Source organism: Hypanus sabinus, chromosome X1 (genome assembly GCF_030144855.1).
Source record: "Hypanus sabinus isolate sHypSab1 chromosome X1, sHypSab1.hap1, whole genome shotgun sequence".
In the NCBI taxonomy this organism is placed as follows: Eukaryota; Metazoa; Chordata; class Chondrichthyes; order Myliobatiformes; family Dasyatidae; genus Hypanus; species Hypanus sabinus.
In genome coordinates this window covers 6,127,832-6,153,586 of record NC_082738.1, presented here as the reverse complement: position 1 = coordinate 6,153,586, position 25,755 = coordinate 6,127,832, and the positions used below count along the sequence as shown (strand labels likewise).

The 25,755-nt window shown below is 41.9% G+C and overlaps 1 protein-coding gene across 2 annotated transcripts in view; it reads right to left on the bottom strand.

The window, feature by feature from the left end:
- Positions 1–25,755, bottom strand: part of myo1d (myosin 1D) — a 567,195-nt gene that overhangs the window by 383,765 nt on the left and 157,675 nt on the right. For both annotated transcript variants that reach the window (XM_059955714.1, XM_059955715.1), the window contains exons 10-13: positions 23,605–23,719; positions 22,305–22,475; positions 10,815–10,885; positions 448–522 (exon numbers count right to left, since the gene is read on the bottom strand). In XM_059955714.1, coding sequence (XP_059811697.1) covers positions 448–522; positions 10,815–10,885; positions 22,305–22,475; positions 23,605–23,719 — 432 coding nt within the window. The remainder of the gene's footprint in view (positions 1–447; positions 523–10,814; positions 10,886–22,304; positions 22,476–23,604; positions 23,720–25,755) is intronic.

Here is a 25,755-nt window from a genome sequence, read left to right as displayed (position 1 = left end):
GCATGTATTTTGAGAGACATTGTCTTAATGCAAAGTGCTTGAATGTTGATTTTTCAATAAATTGGGAACAGTTTTAATGTGTTTTTTTAAAAAGAAATTCTAATACTACCCCCTCAGGTTTTCTCAGTTAACAGGTGAAAAAAATAGGGTCATTTGGCCATCAACTTCAGATAATTGTAATATGCAATGTATTTATGTGACCATTACATATAATCAATTCCAAGCTTACATTCACAGATGAAAAGAAATAATGTTTCTTATGAAAACCTCTGTATTCAGTAAATGTTAGATTACATTAATTAGCCTGGGCAAGTATGAGATCCACATAGAAAGCTGTTGAACAATCGATGGCAAATCAAATTCAAACTTCAGTTTGTGAATAGGCAACATTGAGCAGAACCTACGTTATTTCATTTGAAGATCACCAAATTATTTTCACTGCATTACCTGTTGTACATTAGCCGTTTGAAATCTTGGAAGAGAGTGTCCTTGTTTTTGTCAATAAAGCCAACAACTGAGTATCTTTATGGAGAGAATAAAAAAAGGCTTGACATAAATGAAAAAATTTAAACAGAATAGACCATCTTAGACCATCAAAACTGCACCACAGTATCCTTAGCCATCAGCAGCAGGAAGCCACAGTTATCTTGAGGCACTTCAGAGTACATTGACAATCATAAGCACACATTGAATCAAAAATAACATGATACATTAATGCAGGAGACCACAGCCTCCACACCTTTCACTCAAATCATGAAGAAATCGGAAGATAGCTAGATAACTGTACGAGCAAAGAATTTAAAATATACTAGGCAGCATTTCTGTACGCTATGTAAACAGGAACATTTTTCCACAGTAGCAAACAGAAATTCTTTAGAATAGTCTATCTTAATTATTGTTGCAAAATTTATATATTCATAGTAGAACATTTTAATAGATACCAACAAATATATCTCTATATAACTGATGAAAGCTTTATCACGCTTTTCCAATGAGATATCATAGATGTGAAAGGTTTGGTGATACAGGATAAAGAGGAGAATTTCAGAGCTTAACTCTTATTTATATTTAATTATTCATTTTTCAGGACTTGGACATTGGGACCAAGGCCACCACTTATTGCACAGTGCTTAATGTTCTCAAGGTGGTGGTAAGTCTTCTTCAAATGCTACAATTCCTTTGAATATATTTCTACAGTACTGTTGGACAGGCAGCTCCAGATGTAGACCCAATGATGATGCCAGATATAACAAAATATTTCCAACACTTGATAATGTGCACCTTTGAAATGTGTAGGTAGTGGCATTTCCACGCAGTGAAATTCTTCTCCTTTCTGGTTATGAAGATTGTGGGCTTGGGCATTGTTCTTGGAGTAACCTAGGCAAGTAATAGCATGCTACCTTGCAGATGGTGCACAATGCAACCACTGTCTGCCAATGGTGAGAGAATGAATGCTCAGGGTTATCAACATGCATCAATCAAGCGAAGTGCTTTGCCTAACATATGCTAAGCTTCTTGAGTTTTTGGGGCTCTATCTGTTCAGGAGATTGGAGAACAATGATGACCTGTATCTCGTAAGCAATGGAAAGACTTGAGCCTCAAACTAGTTATTCACCAGGTGATGCCAGCTTCTGACCGACTCTTGCAGTTATAGTATTTATGACAGATTTATTTGGGAATTTCTGTTCATTGGTGAAATCAGATAGTGGAGAACTCAGCAATATATTCTCACTGAATGTCAAAGCTTCAGCTGTCTATTGTTAGAGATGGTTGCTGCCAGATACTTCTGGTAAATACATTATTTCCTTCTTTCTAGCCATTGCCTGAATTTTGGCAATGTCTTGTATGTGCATGTTCAGAAATATTGCAATCAGAATTAAATATGGTGCAATTAACAGGAAGCATTTCCATTTCTCTCCTTATGACGGGGGAAAAATGAACACTCATGAAGCAGCTGAAGAATAGTAGCCCTAGGAGCTCTTGCAGTTACATCCTGGAGCTAAGGTAACTGATCTCTCACAATCACAAACATCTTCCTTTGTGTGAGACACAAAAGACCATTACTGCTGTAATATGTAGCAAATAAACAAACTGCTAGAGGATGTCGGCAGAACAAGCCACATCAATGGAAGCAAAAGGAAAGCTTATGTTTTGGGTTGAGATCCTGCATCAAGACTATTGCGTGGTTTCTACAGGAAACAAACTAACACTTTGCCCGCACTTGATGTTACTTGACCCATTTCCTCCACCAGTTTATGTTTTTCTCCTTTGTGTGAAGTGCAAGTCCAACCGGTTGAGTATTTCTTCCTTTGATTTCAATTTTTCTCATCTTTACCAAAGTTTCTTAAGGCCATTTTCAGACAGGTGCTTTTCACATCAGGGATAAATTTCTCTTACTTTCCATCTAAAATACACCTCAATGGTCAATATGGAGAAATCTGGATTCGAGTAGTAATCATAATAAAATCCAAGCTAGCCACACAAAGCAGATTATAGGTGAACCCTACATGATATCTTCCATCAATTTGCAGCAAATAGGCCCAATAAGATGTCATTTTTGATAAATGAACATACTTACACTATTTTCCACAGTGTCCTACATACCCTAGTTGTAAATGATAGTGGAACAACTTGTTAAAGTCACAATTAGTTTGAAAAAGCACAGACCTTCAATGATATAGTTTAAACTTGAGTGGTAGTAGGCTATGGTCCTGAGCGGCTAATGAGAATTCAATGGTTTCTGTAGACAATAAGAGCAAATTTAATATTCATAAGAACATAAGAAATAGGAGCAGGTGTAGGCTATTTGGTCTGTCGAGCCTGCTCCGTCATTCTATAAGATCATGGCTGATCTGATCTTCACTGACCAGTCTTTTCCCCCATAACCCTTAATTTCCCTACAATGCAAAAATCCATCCAAACTTGTCTTAAATATATCTATTGAGGTAGCCTCCAGTGCTTCAATGGGCAAAGAATTCTACAGGTTCACCACTCTTTGGGAAAAGCAGTTTCTCCTCATCTCCATCCTAGATCTACTCCCCTGAATCTTGTGGCAATGATTCCTAGTTCTATTCTTGCCTACCAGTGGCAACAACTTTTCTGCCTCCATCTTATCTATCCCTCTCATAATTTTGTTTCCATAAGATCTCCACTCATTCTTCTGAATTCCAGCGAGTACAGTCCCAGGCAGTGCTAGGTGTGTGAAGCTGCAGCTCCTTAGGGACTGGGTTAGGGGACTGGAGATGCAGCTTGCTGACCTTCATCTGGTCAGGTAAAGTGAGGAGGTAATGCAGAGGAGCTATAGGCAAGTAGTCACACCGGGGCCTCGGGAGACAGATAAGTGGGGAACAGACAGGAGAGGGAAGGGCAAGAGTCAGATACTGAAGAGTACCCCTGTGGCTGTCCCCCTTAACAATAAGTACTCTTGTTTGAGGACTGTTGGAGCAGGGGTGGGGGGTACAGAACAACTTAGCTGGGGAAGCAACAGTGGCCGTGCCTCTGGCACAGTCTGGCCCTGTGACTCAGAAGGATAGGGATAGGAAGAGGATGGCAGCAGTGATAGGGGGTCAGACAGGCGACTCTGTGGATGCAGGAAAGAAACATGGATGGTAGTTTGCCTCCTAGGTGCCAGGGTCCGGGATGTTTCTAATCACGTCCAAAATATCCTGAAACGGGAAGGTGAACAGCCAGAGGTCGTGGTACATATTGGTACCAACAATATAGATAGGAAAAGGGTGGAGGCCCTGAAAACAGACTACAGGGAGTTAGGAAGGAAGTTGAGAAGCAGGACCTCAAAGGTAGTAATCTCCAGATTACTACCTGTGCCAAGTGACAGTGAGTATAGGAATAGAGTGTGGTGGCTGAGGGATTGGAGCAGGAGGCAGGGATTCAGATTTCTGGATCATTGGTACCTCTTCTGGGGCAGGAATGACGTACAAAAAAGGATAGGTTGCACTTGAATTGGGGGGGGGGGAAGGTTTGCTAAGGCTTTTGGGGAGAGTTTAAACTAGAATAGCTGAAAAGATGGAGGAAGGGGCGGTTGGCTCACAAATCCAGAAAGCTCGTAGACAGTGTGAGAGGAAGGATAGGCAGGTGATAGAGAAGGTATACGCTCAAACTGATGGTTTGAGATGTGTCTATTTTAATTTAAGGAGTATCATGAACAAAGTGGATGAGCTTAGAGCGTGGATCAGTACTTGGAGCTAGGATGTTGTGGCTATTACAGGGACTTGGATGACTCAGGGGCAGGAATGGTTACTAAGAGTGCCAGGCTTTAGATATTTCAGAAAGGCCAGGGAGGGAGGCAAAGAGGTGGGGGTGTGGCATTGCTGATCAGAAAAGGAGGAAGTCATGGAGGAATTGTCTACTGAGTCTCTGGGTGGAAGTTAGGACCAGGAACGGGTCAGTAATTCTACTGGGTGATTGTTTTATATAGACCACCAAATAGTAACTGGGACATCGAGGAGAAGATAGGGAGACTGATTCTGGAAAATGCAATAACAACAGGGTTGTCATGGTGGGAGATTTTAATTTCCCCAATATTGAATGGAATCTCCCAATAGCGAGGGGTTTAGATGGGGTGGAGTTTGTTAGGTGTGTTTAGAAAGGTTTCCTGACACAATAGGTAGATGAGCCTACAAGAGAAGAGGCTGTACTTGATCTGGTATTAGGAAATGAAACGGGTCAGGTGTCGTGTCTCTCAGTGGGAGAGCATTTTGAAGATAGTGATCACAATTCTATCTACTTTACCATAGTATTGGAGAGAGAGATGGGAATAGTCAAGTTAGGAAAGCATTTAATTGAAGTAAGGGGAAATATGAAGCTATCAGGCAGGAACTTGGAAGCATAAATTGGAAACAGATGTTCTCCAGGAAATGTACGGCTGAAATGTGGCAAATGTTCATGGGATACTTGTGTGGTGTTCTGCATAGGTACGTTCCAATGAAACACAGAAAGGATGGTAGGGTACAGGAACCATAGTGTAGAAAGGCTGTTGAAAATCTAGTCAAGAAAAAAAGAAAAGCTCATGAAAGGTACAAAATACTAGGTAATGATAGAGATCTAGGAGATCATAAGGCAAGCAGGAAGGAGCTTAAGAATGAAATTAGGAGAGCCAGAAGGGGCCATGAGAAGGCCTTGGTAGGCAGGATTAAGGAAAAGCCCAAGGCATTCTACAAGCATGTGAAGAGCAAGAGGATAAGATGTGACAGAATAGGACCAATCAAGTGTGACAGTGGAAAAGTGTGCATGGAACTGGAGGAGATAGCAGAGATACTTAATGAATACTTTGCTTTAGTATTCACTACAGAAAAGGATTTTGGCAATTGTAGGTAGGTGGACTGAAAAGTTTGAGCATAAAGATATTAAGAAAGAGGATGTGTTGGAGTTTTTGGAAAGCATCAAGTTGGATAAGTTACCGGGACCGGACAAGATGTACCCTAGGTTACTATGGGAGGCAAAGGAGGAAATTGCTGAGGCTCTGGCAATGATCAGTGGCAGTGGAAAGTGGCCAGTGAGTGAGTGGGCCAGTGAAGGAGTGGAGATTTGAGGCTTTGACTTGAGAGGCTTCAATGAGAAGAGGCGGAGGACGAGCTTGTTCCCAGTTAGTCTTTACAATGCCTCCTGAGACAGTGATGTGCCTCTCCTGTGAGATGTGGCAGTCTTGGGGGAACTCCCCTCTCCCACAGAGTCACATCTGCCAGAAGTGCTTGCGGCTGGGCGATCTGGAAGACCATTTGAGGAATCTGGAGCAGCAGCTGGATGACCTTCAACTAATAATGGAGAAAGAGGCAGTCATAGATGAGAGTTACTGGGACGTAGTCAAACCTAGGCTGCCGGAAGCAGGTTGTTGGGTGACAGTCCAAAGGGGGAAAGCAAAGGAGGGTAGACAGGTAGTGCAGAGCACCCCTGTAGCCATTCCCATGAATAATAAGTTTACCATCCTGGATGCCGTTGGTGAGGATGACCGACCAGGTGTGAGCCACGGTGGCAGGGCCTCTGGCACTGAGTCTGACCCTGTGGTGCAGAAGGATCTGACGAAGAAGAGGAGAGCTGTTGTCATTGGAGACTCGATAGTCAGGGGAGCAGACAGGAGATTTTGTGAATGTGAGAAGGACACCCACAGGGTTTGTTGCCTCCCGGTGCCAGGGTCCAGGATGTCTCTGACCGGGTGCATGACATCCTGGTATGAGAGGGAAAGCAACCAGAAGTCATGATACATGTTGGTACCAACGACATAGGCAGGAAGAGGGATGAGGTCCTGAAGTGTGAGTTTCGGGAACTAGGCAGAAGGCTGAAGAACAGGACCTCAAGGGTGGCATTCTCAGGATTGCTGCCAGTGCTACGTGATAGTGATGGCAAGAATTGGAGGAGATGGCAGTTGAATGTGTGGCTGAGGAGTTGGTGCAGGGGGCAGGGTTTTAGATTTTTGGATCATTGGGATCTCTTCTGGGGAAGGTGGGACCTGTACAGATTGGATGGGTTGCACTTGAACTCGAGGGGGAGCAATATCCTTGCAGGTAGGTTTGCTAGTATGGTTCGGGAGGGTTTAAACTAATTTGCAAGGGGGATGGGACCTGGAGCGATAGAGCAGTGAAGGAAGTGCATGGAATAAAGCCAGATCTAACATATAGAGTGGCTTTGAGGAAAGAGCAGCAGAATAAAGGGTATAAAGGTAGTAAGGTAGAAGGGCTAAAGTGTGTGTACTTCAATGCAAGAAGCATCAGGAACAAAGGTGATGAACTGAGAGCTTGGATACATACATGGAATTATGATGTAGTGGCCATTACTGAGACTTGGCTGGCACCAGGGCGGGAATGAATTCTTAATATTCTTGGATTTCGGTGCTTCGAAAGGGATAGAGGGGGGTGGCATTACTGGTCAGAGATACTATTACAGCTGCAGAAAGGGTGGGTAATGTAGCAGGATCCTCTTTTGAGTCAGTATGGGTGGAAGTCAGGAACAGGAAGGGAGCAGTTACTCTACTGGGGGTATTCTATAGGCCCCCTGGTAGCAGGAGAGATACCAAGGAGCAGATTTTGCAAAGTTGCAAAAATAACAGGGTTGTTATCATGGGTGAATTTAACTTCCTTAATATTGATTGGCACTTGATTAGTTCCAATGGCTTAGACAGGGGCAGAGTTTGTTAAGTGTGTCCAGGATGGATTCCTGTCACAGTATGTTGACAGGCTGACTAGGAATGCCATACTAGATCTAGTATTAGGTAACGAACCGGGTCAGGTCACAGATCTGTCAGTGGGTGAGCATCTGGGGAACAGTGATCATTGCTCCCTGGCCTTTAGCACTATCATGGAAAAGGATAAAATGAGCGAGGACAGGAAAACTTTTAATTAGGGAAGGGCAAATTATGAGGCTATAAGGGTAGAACTTGCTGGTGTGAATTGGGATGATGTTTTTGCAGGGAAATGTACTATGGACATGTGGTTGATGTTTAAGGATCTCTTGCAGGATGTTAGGGATAAATTTGTCCCGGTGAGGAAGATAAAGAATGGTAGGGTGAAGGAACCATGGGTGACAAGTGAGGTGGAAAATCTAGTCAGGTGGAAGAAGGCAGCATACATGAGGTTTAGGAAGCAAGGATCAGATGGGTCTATTGAGGAATATAGGGTAGCAAGAAAGGAACTTAAGAAGGGGCTGAGAAGAGCACGAAGGGGGCATGAGAAGGCCTTGGCGAGTAGGTTAAAGGAAAACCCCAAGGCATTTTTCAATTATGTGAAGAACAAAAGGATGACAGGAGTGAAGGTAGGACCGATTAGAGATAAAGGTGGGAAGATGTGCCTGGAGGCTGCGGAAGTGAATGAGGTCCTCAATGAATGCTTCAGTATTCACCAATGAGAGGGAACTTGATGCCGGTGAGGACAATATGAGTGAGGTGGATGTTCTGGAGCATGTTGATATTAAGGGAGAGGTGGTGTTGGAGTTGTTAAAATACATTAGGATGGATAAGTTCCCAGGGCCTGACGGAATATTCCCCAGGCTGCTCCACGAAGTGAGGGAAGAGATTGCTGAGCCTCTGGCTAGGATCTTTATGTCCTCGTTGTCCACGGGAATGGTACCAGAGGATTGGAGGGAGGCAAATGTTGTCCCCTTGTTCAAAAAAGGTAGTAGGGATAGTCCGGGTAATTATAGACCAGTGAGCCTTACGTCTGTGGTGGGAAAGCTGTTGGAAAAGATTCTTAGAGATAGGACCTATGGGCATTTAGAGAATCATGGTCTGATCAGGGACAGTCAGCATGGCTTTGTGGGCAGATTGTGCCTAACAAGCCTGATAGAGTACCTTGAGGAGGTGACCAGGAATATGGATGAGGGTAGTGTAGTGGATGTGATTTATGTGGATTTTAGTAAGGCATTTGACAAGGTTCTACACGGTAGGCTTATTCAGAAAGTCAGAAGGCATGAGATCCAGGGAAGTTTGGCCAGGTGGATTCAGAATTGGCTTGCCTGCAGAAGGCAGAGGGTTGTGGTGGAGGGAGTACATTCAGATTGGAGGGTTGTGACTAGTGGTGTCCCACAAGGATCTGTTCTGGGACCTCTACTTTTCATGATTTTTATTGATGACCTGAATGTGGGGGTAGAAGGGTGGGTTGGCAAGTTTGCAGATGACACAAAGATTGGAATGGAGGTGTTGTAGATAGTGTAGAGGATTGTCAAAGATTGCAGAGAGACATTGATAGGATGCAGAAGTGGGCTGAGCAGTGGCTGATGGAATTCAACCCGGAGAAGTGTGAGGTGGTACACTTTAGAAGGACAAACTCTAAGGCAGAGGACAAAGTAAATGGCAAGATACTTGGTAGTGTGGAGGAGCAGAGGGATCTGGAGGTACATGTCCTCACAGGTAGATAGGGTAGTTAAGAAAGCTTATGGGGTGTTAGCTTTCATAAATCGAGGGATAGAATTTAAGAGACGCGATGTAATGATGCAGCTCTATAAAACTCTAGTTTGGCCACACTTGGAGTACTGTGTCCAGTTCTGGTTGCCTCACTCTAGGAAGGATGTTGAAGCATTGGAAAGGGTACAGAGGAGATTTACCAGGATGCTGTCTGCTTTAGAGAGTATGGATTATGATCAGAGATTAAGGGAGCTAGGGCTTTATTCTTTGGAGAGAAGGAGGATGAGAGGAGACATGATAGAGGTGTACAAGATATTAAGAGGAATAGACAGAGTGGACAGACAGCGCCTCTTCCCCAGGGACCACTGCTCAGTACAAGAGGACATGGCTTTAAGGCAAGGGGAGGAAGGTTCAAGGGGGACATTAGAGGAAGGTTTTTCAGTCAGAGAGTGGTTGGTGCGTGGAATGCACTACCTGAGTCAGTGGTGGAGGCAGATACACTAGTGAAGTTTAAGAGACTTTTTGACAGGTATATGGAGAAATTTAAGGTGGGGGGTTATATGGGAGGCAGGGTTTGAGGGTTGGCACAACATTGTGGGCCGAAGGGCATGTACTGTGCTGTACTATTCTATGTTCTATGTTTGCATCATCAATCAGGACTGGAGAGGTTCCGGAGGATTGGAGGGTTGCAGATGTTGTTCCCTTACTCAAGAAAGTGAGTAGAGATAGCCCAGGAAATTATAGACCAGTGAGTTTTACTTCAGTGGTTGGTAAAATGATGGAGAAGATCCTGAGAGGCAGGATTTATGAACATTTGGAGAGGCATAATATGATTAGATCTTCTAGATCTCTATCATTACCTATTGAATCTGGCTAGAGATCTGGCTGAGTCATGTCTTTGTTTATAATGAGGGTGAGAATAACCTTGGCTCCCTGTTGCTCATTGTCTGATTCGTTGCCCAACATTCATGACTAGATATGGGAGAACAATAGATCTCTAACCAATAGCTGCAAGATCACTTAGCTTTGTCTATTATTTGCTCTTCTTGCTGTTTAGCATGACAATGGTTCTGAGCTTTTGCTCAACTAATTTGACACTTCATTGTAAAGTATGCTTGGTACTGCCTTTGGGATGTTCTTCTACATTCCTCATTTAACCTGGGTTGATTGCCTAGCTGTACAGGAATAATAAAATGAAGTACATGAGGTTGCAGATTATGATGATAGATGTTTCTTTTGCTGATGGCCTGCAGTGGATTAAAGACTGCCAGATTAGTTCTAAATCTATATAATTTAGCAGACTGTAGAGCACCCTCCAAGTTGTTTATCTCTAAATTAGGTCCTTATTGTTACAAAGCGATATGCAGCAGTCTCTACTACCAATGTTCACACGGGCAGCTGGCAAGGGCTAAGTACTCTTTGGTTCATTCACTAACATTTGCAGATTCAATCAGGCAGTTGTATTTTCTAGGGCAATCAAATTAATTAGTGGTGATGGCGGCAGCAAACCACTCATGATGGTGAATAATCAAGTGGGTCCCAGATGAGAACTCGGTCACTAGTGAAGCTTTGAAGGTAAGAGGTCAGTTGTTGGAACACTGGGTTCTGAGTTGTATAACTGGAAAAGAATAGTGAAAGAGAAGGCCAGAAGATGGAAGAACTTAAACACAACGATGAAGTCTTTTTTCAAGTGACCTTACTGCATGTCAGTATATACAAAGCAATGGTTAAATAGGTTTTAGTGTGATTAAGACTATGAGGACTTATGCTATCACTGTGAGGAGACAAAAGGATCCAAGTTCAATTAGAAGAGCACCACATTTGTAAAATTCCTTTCCATTCGAAATGGAAAAATTACTTTACTTGTAACAGGTATTTCAGGAAGAAGACATATTGCACAAAATATCCAAGATGTTGTAGGAAACGGAGGCCAGGTGTGGGTACAGAATACCAACACTAAACTTACACAACATGCCCAGCGTAATGCTTAATCCGAAAATCTCGCTCAAATTCCAGGGTCTTGTCAGTGGCACAAAGCTAAAAATAAAGATGAAAACCATGAGACACAATGTAGATCAATGTTTCCTTCAGAGCAGCTTGTTAGCCATCTTATAAATGACAAGGAGTTAAGGCAATGCTGTAATATGCAACAATTTCAAATATCAACTTTCAGTATACATTTCCATTTCTGTTGATAAGGTCAGAGAGCACGGTGAACTGTGTCTAAACAGACTGTATTCACTGCCCAATCATTTCAGTGAAACTAACATATGCTTAGATTCTTTTAGGTCACTTGTGATTAATTGGTGAAAAAGCAGATCAATAGGTCAAAGGATCAAAAAGAATGATGTGCTGTTAAGTTCAAAGTGCAACTTTTCCATAATTGATTGGTTACAGACTGAAGGATTATTAACATGTTCTTTGTCTTTTAAACAGTGTTTAAAATAATTTGGTTTGATATAGAAACATAGAAAATAGGCGCAGTAGGCCATTCAGCCCTTCGAGCCTGCACCACCATTCAGTATGATCATGGCTGATCATCCAACTCAGAACCCTGTACCTGCTTTCTCTCCATACCCCCTGATCCCTTTAGCAACAAGGGCCATATCTAACTTCCTCTTAAATATAGCCAATGAACCGGCCTCAACTGTTTCCTGTGGCAGAGAATTCCACAGATTCACCACTCTCTGTGTGAAGAAGTTTTTCCTCATCTCGGTTCTAAAAGGCCTTTATCCTTAAACTGTGACCCCTTGTTCTCGACTTCCCCAACATCAGAAACAATCTTCCTGCATCTAGCCTGTCTAATCCCTTTAGAATTTTATATGTTTCAATAAGATCCCCCCTCAATCTTCTAAATTCCAGTGAGTATAAGCCTAGTCAATCCAGTCTTTCTTCATATGAAAGTCCTGTCATCCCAGGAATCAATCTGGTGAACCTTCTCTGTACTCCCTCTACGGCAAGAATGTCTTTCCTCAGATTAGGGGACCAAAACCGCACACAATATTCTCGGTGCGGTCTCACCAAGGCCTTGTACAACTGCAGTAGAAACTCCCTGCTCCTGTACTCAAATCCTTTTGCTATGAATGCCAACATACCATTTGCCTTTTTCACCGCCTGCTGTACCTGCATGCCCACCTTCAATGACTGGTGTACAATGACACCCAGGTCTCGTTGCATCTCCCCTTTTCCTAATCGGCCACCGTTCAGATAATAATCTGTTTTCCTGTTCTTGCAACCAAAGTGGATAACCTCACATTTATCCACATTAAATTGCATCTGCCATGAATTTGCCCACTCACCTAACCTATCCAAGTCACCCTGCATCCTCTTAGCATCCTCCTCACAGCTAGCACCGCCGCCCAGCTTCGTGTCATCTGCAAACTTGGAGATGCTGCATTTAATTCCCTCGTCTAAATCATTAATATATATTGTAAACAACTGGGGTCCCAGCACTGAGTCTTGCGGTACCCCACTAGTCACTGCCTGCCATTCTGAAAAGGTCCCGTATACTCCCACTCTTTGCTTCCTATCTGCCAACCAATTCTCTATCCACATCAATACCATACCCCCAATACCGTGTGCGTTAAGTTTGCACACTAATCTCCTGTGTGGGATCTTGTCTAAAGCCTTTTGAAAATCTAAATATACCACATCCACTGGCTTTCCCCTATCCACTCTACTATTAACATCTTCAAAAAATTCTATAAGATTCATCAGACATGATTTTCCTTTCACAAATCCATGCTGGCTTTGTCCGATGATTTCACCTCTTTCCAAATGTGCTGTTATCACATCTTTGATAACCGACCCTAGCATTTTCCCCACCACCGATGTCAGACTAACTGATCTATAATTCCCAATTTTCTCTCTCCCTCCTTTTTTAAAAAGTGGGGTTACATCAGCCACCCTCCAATCCTCAGGAACTAATCCAGAATCTAAGGAGTTTTGAAAAATTATCACTAATGCATGCACTATTTCTTGGGCTACTTCCTTAAGCACTCTGGGGTGTAGACCATCTGGCCCTGGGGATTTATCTGCCTTTAATCCCTTCAATTTACGTAACACCACTTCCCTGCTAACATGTATTTCCCTCAGTTCCTCCATCTCACTAGACCCTCGGTCCCTTACTATTTCCGGAAGATTATTTATGTCCTCCTTAGTGAAGACAGAACCAAAGTAGTTATTCAATTGGTCTGCCATGTCTTTGTTCCCTATGATCAATTCACCTGTTTCTGACTGTAAAGGACCTACATTTGTCTTGACCAATCTTTTTCTTTTCACATATCTATAATAGCTTTTACAGTCAGTTTTTATGTTCCCTGCCAGCTTTCTCTCACAATCTTTTTTCCCTTTCCTAATTAAGCCCTTTGTCCTCCTCTGCTGGTCTCTGAATTTCTCCCAGTCCTCAGGTGTGCCGCTTTGTTTTTGCTACTTTATATGTTTCTTCTTTGGATTTGATACTATCCCTAATTTCCCTTGTCAGCCACGGGTGCACTACCTTCCCTGGTTTATTCTTTTACCAAACTGGGATGAACAATTGTTGTAGTTCACCCATGCGATCTTTAAATGCTTGCCATTGCATATCCACCATCAACCCTTTAAGTATCATTTGCCAGTCTATCTTAGCTAATTCACGTGTCATACCTTCAAAGTTACCCTTAAGTTCAGAACCTTTGTTTCTGAATGAACTATGTCACTCTCCATCTTAATGAAGAATTCCACCATATTATGGTCACTCTTACCCAAGGGGCCTCGCATGACAAAATTGCTAACTAACCCTTCCTCATTGCTCAATACCCAATCTAGAATGGCCTGCTCTCTAGTTGGTTCATCAACGTGTTGGTTCAGAAAACCATCCCGCATACATTCCAAGAAATCCTCTTCCTCAGCACCGTTACCAATTTGGTTCACACAATCTATATGTAGATTGAAGTCACCCATTATAACTACTGTTCCTTTATTGCACGCATTTCTAATTTCCTGTTTAATGCCATCCCCAACCTCACTACTACTGTTAGGTGGCCTGTACACAACTCCCACCAGCGTTTTCTGCCCCTTAGTGTTATGCAGCTCTACCCATATCGATTCCACATCCTCCAGGCTAATGTCCTTCCTTTCTATTGCATTAATCTCCTCTAACCAGCAATGCTACCCCACCTCCTTTTCTTGAATATTGAATATCCCTGGATGTTGAGCTCCCATCCTTGGTCACCCTGGAGCCATGTCTCTGTGATCCCAACTATATCATATTCATTAATAATTATCTGCACATTCAATTCATCCACCGTGTTACGAATGCTCCTCGCATTGACACACAAAGCCTTCAGGCTTGTTTTTACAACACTCTTAGCCCTTATACAATTATGTTGAAAAGTGGCTCTTTTTGCTTTTTGCCCTGGATTTGCCTGCCTGCCACTTTTACTTTTCACCTTACTACTTTTTGCTTCTACCCTCATTTTACACCCCTCTGCCTCTCTGCACTTGTTCCCATCCCCCTGCCACATTAGTTTAAAGCCTGTTGAACAACAGTAGCAAACGCTCCCCCTAGGACATTGGTTTCAGTCCAGCCCAGGTGCAGACCATCCTGTTTATATTGGTCCCACTTCCCCCAGAACTGGTTCCAATGCCCCAGAAATTTGAATCCCTCCCCCCTTACACCATTTTTCAAGCCACGCATTCATCTGAAATATCTCCTGTTTCTACTCTGACTAGCACGTGGCACTGGTAGTAATCCAGAGATTATTACCTTTGTGGTCCTACTTTTTAGTTTATCTCCTAACTCCCTAAATTCACCTTGTAGGACCTCATCCCGTTTTTTACCTATATTGTTGGTACCTATGTGCACCACGACCACTGGCTGTTCACCCTCCCATTCCAGAATGTCCTGCAGCCGCTCAGAGACATCCTTGACCCTTGCACCAGGGAGGCAACATACCATCCTGGAGTCTTGTGTGCAGCCGCAGAAAAGCCTATCTATTCCCCTTACAATTGAATCCCCTATCTCTATAGCTCTCCCACTCCTTCTCCTTCCCTCCTGTGCCACAGAGCCAACCATGGTACAATGAACTCAGCTGCTGCTGCCTTCCCCTGATGAGACATCTCCCCCAACAGTATCCAAAACAGTATATCTGTTTAGGAGGGAGATGACCTCAGGGGACTCCTGCACTACCTGCCTACTGCTACGCTGTCTAGTGGCCACCCCTTCCCTTTCCAGCATCTGCAGATTTCCTCATATTTGCATACATAAATAGCTTTACATGTATCAAGAACAGATCCTACTAATTTGAACCTCTGGAAAATGCACAGTGAGCACTTTACTATTGACATCTTAATTAACAAAGGCATATTAAATATCCAAGCACAAACAAGAGAAAATCTGCAGATGCTGGAAATTCAAGCAACACATACAAAATGCTGGAGGAAATCAGCAGACCAGGCAGCATCAATGGAAATGAGTAAACAGTCGACGGTTTGGGCTGAGATGCTTCATCAGGACTGGAGAAAAAAAAAGGTAAAAACATCTAAGTAAGAAAGTTGGGGGGCAGAGGGAGAAACACAAGTAATAGGTGAAACAGGGAGGTGGAGGAGTGAAGTAAAGAGCTGGGGAGTTGATTGGTGAAAGAGATACAGGGCTGGAGAAAGTGGAATCTAATAGGAGAGGACAGGAGGCCATGGAAGAAAGAAGGGAGGAGCACCAGAGTGAGGTGATGGGCAGGCAAGGAGATAAGGTGAGAGAGAGAAAAGGGGATGGGGACTGGTGAAGGAGAAGTGGTGGTGGGAGGGGGAAATTACCATAAGTTCGAGAAATCGATATTCATGCCATTAGTTTGGAGGCTACCCAGATGGAATATAAAGTGTTATTCCTCCAACCGGAATGTGGCCTCATCGCAATAGTGGAGGAGGCCATGGATAGACATATTGGAATGGGAATGGAAAGTGGAATTAGAATGGGAATGGGAAGTGAAATTAAAATGGGTGGCCACTGGGTGATCCTGCTTCTTCTGGCGGACGGAGGGGAGGTGCTTGGCGGAACAGTCTCCTAATCTATGTTGGGTATCACCGATATACAGAAGGCCATACCGGGAGCACCATACACAGTATGTGATCTCAACAGATTCACTGGTGAAGTGTTGCCTCACCTGGAAGGAATGTTTGGGGCTCTGAATAGTAATGAGGGAGGTGGTGTTGGGGCAGGTGTAGCACTTGTTCTGCTTGTAGGAATAAGTGCCAAGGGGGAGATTAGTGGGGTGGGATGAATGGACAAGGGAGTTGCGTGGGGTTCCCTGGCTGGTTTCATGATGAATCATTTTTAAAAACTGTAAGTTGCATGGAAGGACTACATATTGCTAAGACGATGTATTTGAGTCACCAATGAATCATGCATTATCTTTGCCACAGGTTTATTTTTTCTTAATCCCTTGATGAATACTCTCCTCCTTTGTGTTAGATGGCCTGTAATGAGGCTTTGAAGACATTTTTCTTAGCTCCCCCATCACCAGCTATTTTGGTTCTTTTTGCTATTCTGGGCAAAGATAATTCCTCAGTATTGCTTCTATGATCTCATAAATGAGGGCAGTTTCTCCTTTTTCATTTTATCTGCTTATACATCTGAGTAGGTGTACAGTGAGATCTCAGTATACTGTAAGAATAAGAATAATAATAATTGTAATAAACAATCTTAATTTCTCTAATACTGAGAGCGGCTGCCATACTGCTGAGGAATTAGATGCGGCTGAATTTGTACAATATGTCCAGGAAACTCTTCTCAAGCCAGGTGTCGACTACTAGACAAGGGCTAGCACTTGACCTCTTTCATAAACAAAGTTGTGCAAGTAGCTGAGTTGTCAGTAGGAGAGAAATTTAGGGTTAATGACAATAATAATAATAAAACAAGAACTGAAATGATAAATTTTAGAAAATATTATGTACACACAAATGCACTGAGATTAACATTACTAAGGGCAGAAGAGGGAAAGAGGAATAACAGACATTAAACATCTACACAGCAGTCAGATAAAACTTCTAAGGATATACTTTCATCAACAAAAACAGGAATCAGCACTGCACGTAAGCATATGCAATTTGGGTAAGTACACACCACTAAACGTAAATGAGAGCACAACCCAGATAAATGAAGACGTTATCATTATTGAAAAACAAAGTTAACCAATGGAAGAACTTGGTCCTCCATGGAAGGCATCACCAAGATCTGAGCAGACTATATGTTGACAAGGAAGCATCGAACACCTGGCTCAGAGTTGGAGACCACTTCCTGGAAACAGAAGGGTTCCTTGTGGCAATACAGGACCAAGTGGTAAACACAAAAAAATATCAAAAATACATAACGAAAGACCAACAAATAAAAGATGATAAATGTAAAAAATGCAGAGACAAAGCAGAAACAATCCAATATATTACAGGATCCTGTAAAAATTTAACACGATCATTTCCTAAGGTTGTCATAACTGGGGAGTGGTAGTGGGGATTAGCTCCCACAACCTATAAAGTGCTCCAAATAGTGTGTTTCACTAACAGCCTCCAACAACCAAGTCTAACTCTGGCCTTTCTGTGTGACTTAGCCTACTAGACCCGGTGGAACTGTTTCCACTGACAAGAGAAGGGGCAAAGACAGACCACATGAGCCTCAAAAACAGTTGCTCGGGTAGGTGGCGCTCATCAGCCTTGGACGGCAGCCCACCTTGGAAAAGGAAAACACTAAATTTTAAACCTCTGCTGCCTTGCAGCCATACCCACCCATGGGAAAGGCTTCAGAAGTAAACCCTGAGGAAGAAATCCGGAGCCAGGGTCCTTAAGGCAGTTTGATGCCATTTACAACTTCACTCTAGCAACCACTGTGATGACACTGGTGCCAAGCTGTATCCGCACTTGCCCTTCCCTTGGACTATATCAGTGACGTGGAGAGGGGGAATTCGGTGCATGGGCAACAGTCGATTCTTCAAATCTTCCTGCCCAAGCTCGTGCCCTAGGGAGGACACAGTCCACCAGTGGCTCAAGCCCAAGATTCCCACGGATCGACGGCTGCCTACTAGTAGTTAACACAATCTGATTACTTACACAGGCACAATCAAGTGGCAAACATCATTTATCAAAATCTTCCTTGAAAATACAAACTCAAAACAAATCAGACCTTACTATAAATACAAGCCTGATTCAGTTTTAGAGTCAGAATACCACAAATCATATTATGACCGATCAGTTATTACAGATAGGACAATCCATAATAACTGTCCAGATATAATAATACAGGATAAGCAAGTAAGAGGAACTTAAGTAATAGATGTAGCCATTCCAAACACATACAACATACAGAGATCAATAAGTGAAAAACACCAGAAATACGCTGAATTGAAAGATTAAATTGGAAGACCTTGGACAATGAACAGGTCCCCAATAGTAATATCAGCAACTGGTGTCATTCCAAAGACACTACGCAATAGCATTAAACAATTAGGGTTACACAGTAATATCTATATAATTCTTCAGAAAGCCACAATATCAAATACCACTAGAATAGTTTGAAAGTTCCGAGTAATTGAGAAATGAGAGTGTTTGGCTATGCTCATAACTCAGGTTTTACCAGCTTGAGCAGAGAAAAAGATAAAGTAAAAATAATAGAGACCTTATCATTGACCCCTGTGCCATCCTACTAGTTACTCATTGCCAATCTAAAACTGAGTAATTTATTCCATCTCTGTTTTCTGCTACCCACAGCCCTGCCAATAATATTATCACCAAGTATCTAAGACGTTTTCAAAAAGCGGTGTCTCTGAAAGGCGGAGTCCATAATTAAGGACCCCCATCACTCAGGACATGCCCTCTTCTCATTGTTACTGTCTGGAAGGAGGTACAAAAGCTTAAGGGCATACACCCACCGATTCAGGAACAGCTTTTTCCTCTCTGCCATCTGATTACTAAATGGACATTGAATCCTTGAACTCTACCACACTTTAAAAAATTATTTCTGATTTTGCACTATTATTAATTTAATTATTATATATACATATACTTACTGTAACTGATTTATTTTTTCTGTATTTATCATGTATTGCATTATAATGCTGCCGCTAAGTTAACAAATTTCACAACACATGCCAGTGATATTAGTCCTGATTCTGAACTTAACCACACCACCCCTCCACCGCCAACATCACAATTATATGTTAACCTTTTGCAAATGCATTCTGGAAATCCAAATATCAAGTCAAGTCACCTTTTATTGTCATTTCGACCATAACTGCTGGTACAGTACACAGTAAAGATGAGACAACATTTTTCAGGACCATGGTGCTACAAGAAACAATACAAAAACTACACTAGACTACAGACCTACCCAGGACTGCATAAAGTGCACAAAACAGTGCAGGAATTACAATAAGTAATAAACAAGACAATAGGCACAGTAGAGGGCAGTAAGTTGGTGTCAGTCAAGACTCTGGGTATTGAGGAGTCTGATGGCTTGGCGGAAGAAACTGTTACATAGTCTGGTCATGAGAGCCCGAATGCTTTGGTGCCTTTTCCCAGATGGCAGGAGGGAGAAGAGTTTGTATGAGGGGTGCGTGGGGTCCTTCATAATGCTGTTTGCATTGTGGATGCCGCATGTCGTGTAAAAATCTGTAATGGTGGGAAGAGAGACCCCGATGATCTTCTCAGCTGACCTCACTATCCACTGCAGGGTCTTGCGATCTGAGATGGTGCAATTTCCGAACCAGGCAGTGGTGCAGCTGCTTCAGGATGCTCTCAATACAACCCCTGTAGAATGTGATGAGGATAGGGGGTGGGAGATGGACTTTCCTCAGCATTCGCAAAAAGTAGAGACACTGCTGAGCTTTCTTTGCTTTGGAGCTGGTGTTGAGGGACCAAGTGAGATTCTCCACCAGGTGAACACCAAGAAATTTGGTGCTCTTAACGATCTCTACTGAGGAGCTGTCGATGTTCATTGGAGAGTGGTCGCTCCATGCCCTCCTGAAGACAATACCTATCTCTTTTGTTTTGTTCACAGTCAGAGACAGGTTGTTGGCTCTGCACCAGTCCGTTAGCCGCTGTACCTCCTCTCTGTATGCTGACTCGTCATTCTTGCTGATGAAACCCATCACGGTCATATACCGCATCCACTGGGTTCTCCTTAATCGCCGACACTTTTACCTCCTTAAAGAACTGTAGATAATTTGTTAAACAGTTTCCCTTTCATAAAACCTGCTTGATTGGCTAACAATGTTCTAAATGTCCTTCTTTTACCTTTTGATCATGAAATCCAGCATATTCTCAACTCAAGATACTAACTAACCTGATGTCTTGTGCTTTCTGTTCCCTCCCTTCTTGAAAAGTTATGTTACATTTCCACCTTTCCAATCAAACAACTAATATGTCTGTAGTCAGTTCATAGGATGCACACTATTAGAGACCTACGGGCCTTTACCACCCCATTATTTGAAAAAAAGTGCCATTACAAAGCACATTGTTCCAAATAATTTTAAAAAAATATTACAAGCTTATGACTGCATCTGTTATTTTCAACTGTTAGTTTTGCTTTATTTATTTTGCTCAATGTTAGTTTCCATCCAAGGGGTCAGTGTGGACATGGTGGAGGATTACAAATACCTGGGGATACGAATGGACAATAAACTGGACTGGTCAAAGAACACTGAGGCTGTCTACAAGAAGGGTCAGAGCTGTCTCTATTTCCTAAGGAGACTGAGGTCCTTTAACATCTGCCGGAAGATGTTGAGGATGTTCTATGAGGCTGTGGTGGCCAGTGCTATCATGTTTGCTGTTGTGTGCTGGGGCAGCAGGCTGAGGGTAGCAGACACCAACAGAATCAACAAATTCATTCATAAAGCCAGTGATGTTGTGGGGGTGGAACTGGACTCTCTGACGGTGGTGTCTGAAAAGAGGATGCTGTCCAAGATGGCATGCAACTTGGACAATGACTTCCATCTACTCCATAATGTACTGGTTAGGCACAGGAGTACATTCAGCCAGAGACTCATTCCACCGAGATGCAACACTGAGTGTCATAGGAAGTCATTCCTGCCTGTGGCCATCAAACTTTACACTCCCTCGGAGTGTCAGACACCCTGAGCCAATAGGCTGGTCCTGGACTTATTTCCACTTGGCATGATTAACTTAATATTATTTAATTATTTATGGGTTTATATTGCTATATTTCTTCACTATTTTTGGTTGGCGCGGCTGTAACGAAACCCAATTTCCCTCGGGATCAATAAAGTATGTCTGTCTATCTGTCTGTTCATATTAGTATGAATACAGGACTACATCTGGTCTAATTACCCAATAGCTGCACACAAAACTGTGGAACCCCTCTTTATCCAATTTATTGCTTGCAAAATCTCAATGTGTTCATGTGCAATGGCACCGCAATGTGAATTTATTTCACATAAACACAGAATAATATTAAAATAACTTTCAAAATAAATATTCTTGAACTTGAAATGTTAACATACCCTTTGGTGCTTCCAAAGTGTTATTCTGTTTTGGTATATTCCGTTGGAGCTTTGATTCCATTCAAACTACCTGGTGAATCAATTCTCCCATTAAATAATTCTATTTCACCAAAAGGGAATTTCTTTTTGATGGGTGGGAGTAAAGCCGTAACAGAAGAGAAAGAGGGTAAACTATCCAAAAAGCAGATCACAATAAATGTGTGATTTGGGAAGCAAATCAAATGATCTTGGTTCAAGTATACATTAGAATTTAACACTTTCACTCATTTTATCTTATTATTACTCAAAATATCTTTCAGTGCATTCACATAGATTACAAACCAATTCCATTTGCTTGTGGAATGCATTGGTGAACAATAATGGTAAAAGAACGAAATACCTGAGCTGAACCAAAATTAAAAATGGAAAAACTCACATCCTTAAAAAGTCATTTTGATCTTACAAGTTTCACTTGAACTAAAATCCTGTTGCATTTACCTAGGGCTGAAGTTTAGCAGAAGGGAAAATAAATACTTTTGAGAAGCAAAAGTGCCCGACATTATTCTGCTCAGAACAACATCATCACTTAAAAAGTCCCCTAATCTCACTATTAAGGGCTCACTAAGTCCCAATCTCACTAAGATGTTTGGCCAAGTCATTACGCTGATGATGATCCTTTTTTGGTAATGACAATCACTTTATTTCAAGAAACTGGAACAATAATTTTGACTCATATCCTCTGAGCAAATACTGCATGCATATTTTATTAACTCACAGCTGATTTTCAGTATTTTTAAAGATTTTGAATTCCCAGTATTTTAATTAAATGTAGACAAAATTGCAAGCATTTAACACACACACACACACACACACACACATATATATTCACATATATATACTCACACATATACACACACAATTTTAAAATCATGTATTCAGAATCAGCTATACTACAATAACCAACCCTCTCAGATTTGTCACCAAAGAACACTTACCTTCCGGCTGGAATAATGAACATGTTTCTGCAATTTATTATTCAGGGCTTCCAAGAACATCTTATCTGTCACTTTTCCCACATTAACACAGGCATCATCAAGAATTGAAATGATCCCTTTGTGTTGTTGCTCTACTAAATCGACAATGATCTGATTGTTGAAGTAATCAATCTGTAGAGATGGAGAAGGAAACAGTGATCTTCCATTCATATAATATCATTTAGCAGAAATTTGTGTGTTCAAAAAAAAAAGTTGAAGCAGATAATTTAAGGAACATTGCAAACTTCAGATCAGCAGAGGCACACATTGAGTCTTGAGTTGCAATAGAGAGTATTGAATCAGGGTAATGATTTGAGTAAGTAGCAAAATGAGCAATGTCCTGGCTAAAATTTATCACTGAACTAATGGCATTAAAACAAATTATCTGCATCTGCAGATTTCCTCTTGTTTGATCTCATAAGTTATCCTGTTTTTGTTTATGGTATTTTACTGTGTATAGACTGGCATCACAAAAGCTACAGCATTTCAAAAGGTTATATAACATTTACTATGTTAGGCAAGGTATAATATCAATTCACATCTTTCTTTATTCTTTATCATAGCTTCGCCACTCAATTTATACTCAATGAGAGCTCTTGAGCACCTTAGAGAAATAACTCATGTCCAAAATATACTGCCTTAATTATAACAATAAATTTGTATTGCTGACTTAGGACTCAGCAGATGTAGTTCAGCCTTTTTCTATGCTCTTTGTGTAATCTTTCAACACTTCTGTTTGTATGATTAACAGATAAGGATTCAACACCGCTTTGAATCAAAGTATTCCATTTCATTGCACAATTTATATCCTGTTCTGTTAGGAAAAATGAACAAAACATCACTTCAGCACCAGTTTAATTCAATGCCAAAAGTCTGATTCTATTTCACTGATTAGGAATATGAGTATTTTTTTAATGTAAGGATTTGTATTTACCTGCAGAATCACAATCAATGTTGAAAGGATTAAATTCATTTTCCAAGGAACTGTTAAATTGAAACTCTAATTCAATCTAAATCGAAGTAGTTTGGAAAAACTACCATGGTTTTAGACTGTACAATTCATAGATATAAAGTACATGATACGCAAAAAGTTAAGATAAATGCCCTTCTGAAGAGCAACAGAGCAAAATTCTTGGCAAGACTTTGGCATAAGTAGACCATGTAAGGGTAGGCATTAAATATAGAGAGAAAGCCTCACACTGTCCCAAGTCCTCATTAAATTAGACAAGCATGAACAGAAACAAACATGTTATGTCCTTACATGTCGCCAGGGGATACCTTCACGCTGGTACTCTTCCTGCTCCTGTTTCAAGACAAGCTGGATGAAGAGCTGCTGTAACTTCTCATTGCAATAGTTGATGCAAAATTGTTCCAAACTGCAGATATACAAATTCAGTTAAGATTAGTAGTGCCTGAAATTATCTACTGTGCCTCATAGCTTAGAAAAGAATGAGTATATAAACATATAGATCTTCAGAATCAGATTTATTATCATCGGCATGTGACGTGAAATTTGTTAACTTAGCAGCAGCAGTTCAATGCAATACATAACCTAGCAGAGAGAGAGAAAAAAAACATAATAAATAAACAAGTAAATCAATTACATACACTGAATAGATGATTAAAAAAGTGCAAAAACAGAAATACTGTATATTAAAAAAGTGAGTTAGTGTCTAAAGCTTCAAAGTCCATTTAGGAATCAGATGGCAGAGGGGAAGAAGCTGTTCTTAAATCGCTGAGTGTGTGCCTTCAGGCTTCTGTATCTCCTGCCTGATGGTAACAGTGAGAAAAAGGCATGCCCTGGCTGCTGGAGGTCTTTAATAATGGACGCTGCCTTTCTGAGACACCACCCACTAAAGATGCCCTGGGTACTTTGTAGGCTAGTACCCAAGATGGAGCTGACTAGATTTACAACCTTCTGCAGCTTCTTTCAGTCCTGTGCAGTAGACACTCCATACCAGACAGTGATGCAGCCTGTCAGAATTCTCTCCACGGTACAACTATGTAAGTTTTTAAGCATATTTGTTGAAATGCCAAATCGCTTCAAACTCCTAATAAAGTATAGCTGCTGTCTTGCCTTCTTTATGACTACATCAATATGTTGGGACCAGGTTAGATCCTCAGATCTTGACACCCAGGAACTTGAAGCTGCTCACTCTCTCCACTTCTGATTCTTCTACAAGGATTGGTATGTGTTCCTTTGTCTTACCCTTCCTGAATTCCACAATCAGCTCTTTTGTCTTACTGACGTTGAATGCCAGATAGTTGCGACAGCACCAGTCCACCAGTTGGCATATCTCACTCCTGTACACCCTCTCGCCACCACCTGAGATTCTGCCAACAATGGTTATATCGTCAGCAAGTTTATAGATGGTGTTTGAGCTATGCCCAGCCACACAGTCATGTGTACACAGAGTAGAGCAGTGGGCTAAGCACACAACACTGTGCCAGGTTTGATCGTCAGCAAAGAGGATATGTTATCACCGATCTGCACAGACTGTGATCTTCAAGTTAGGAAGTTGAGGGTCCAATTACATAGGGAGGTACCGAGGCCCAGGTTCTGCAACTTCTCAATTAGGATTGTGTGAAGGATGGTATTAAGTGCTGATCTATAGTCGATGAACAGCATCCTGATATAGGTGTTTATGTTGTCCAGGTGGTCTAAAGCCATGTGAAGAGCCATGGGGATTGCATCTGCCATTGACCTATTGTGACGATAGAAACATAGAAAACCTACAGCACAATACAGGCACTTCAGCCCACAAAGTTGTGCCAAACATGTCCCTGCCTGAGAAATTACTAGGCTTACCTATAGCCCTCTATTTTTCTAAGCTCCACATAGCGATCCAAAAGTCTCTTAAAAAACCCTATCGTATCCGTCTCTACCACTGTTGCCAGCAGCCCATTCTACGGACTCACCACTTTGAGTAAAAAAAACTTACCCGACATCTCCTCTGTAGCTACACCCCAGCACCTTAATCCTGTGTCCTCCTGTGGCAACCATTTCAGCCCCGAGAAAAAGCCTCTGACTATCCACATGATCAATGCCTCTCATCACCTTGTACACCTCTATCAGGTCACCTCTCATCCTCTGCCACTCCAAGGAGAAAAGGCCGAGTTCACTCAACTTATTCTCAGAAGGCATACTCCCCAATCCAGGCAACATCCTTGTAAATCTCCTCTGTACCCTTTCTATGGCTTCCACATCCTTCCTGTAGTGAGACAAACATAACTGACCACAGTACTCCAAGTGGGGTCTGACCAGGGTCCTATATAGCTGCAACATTACCTCTCGGCTCCTAAATTAAATCCCACGATTGATAAAAGCCAATACACCATACGTCTTCTTAACCACAGAGTCAACCTGCGCAGCTGCTTTGAGTGTCCTATGGACTCGGACCCCAAGATCTCT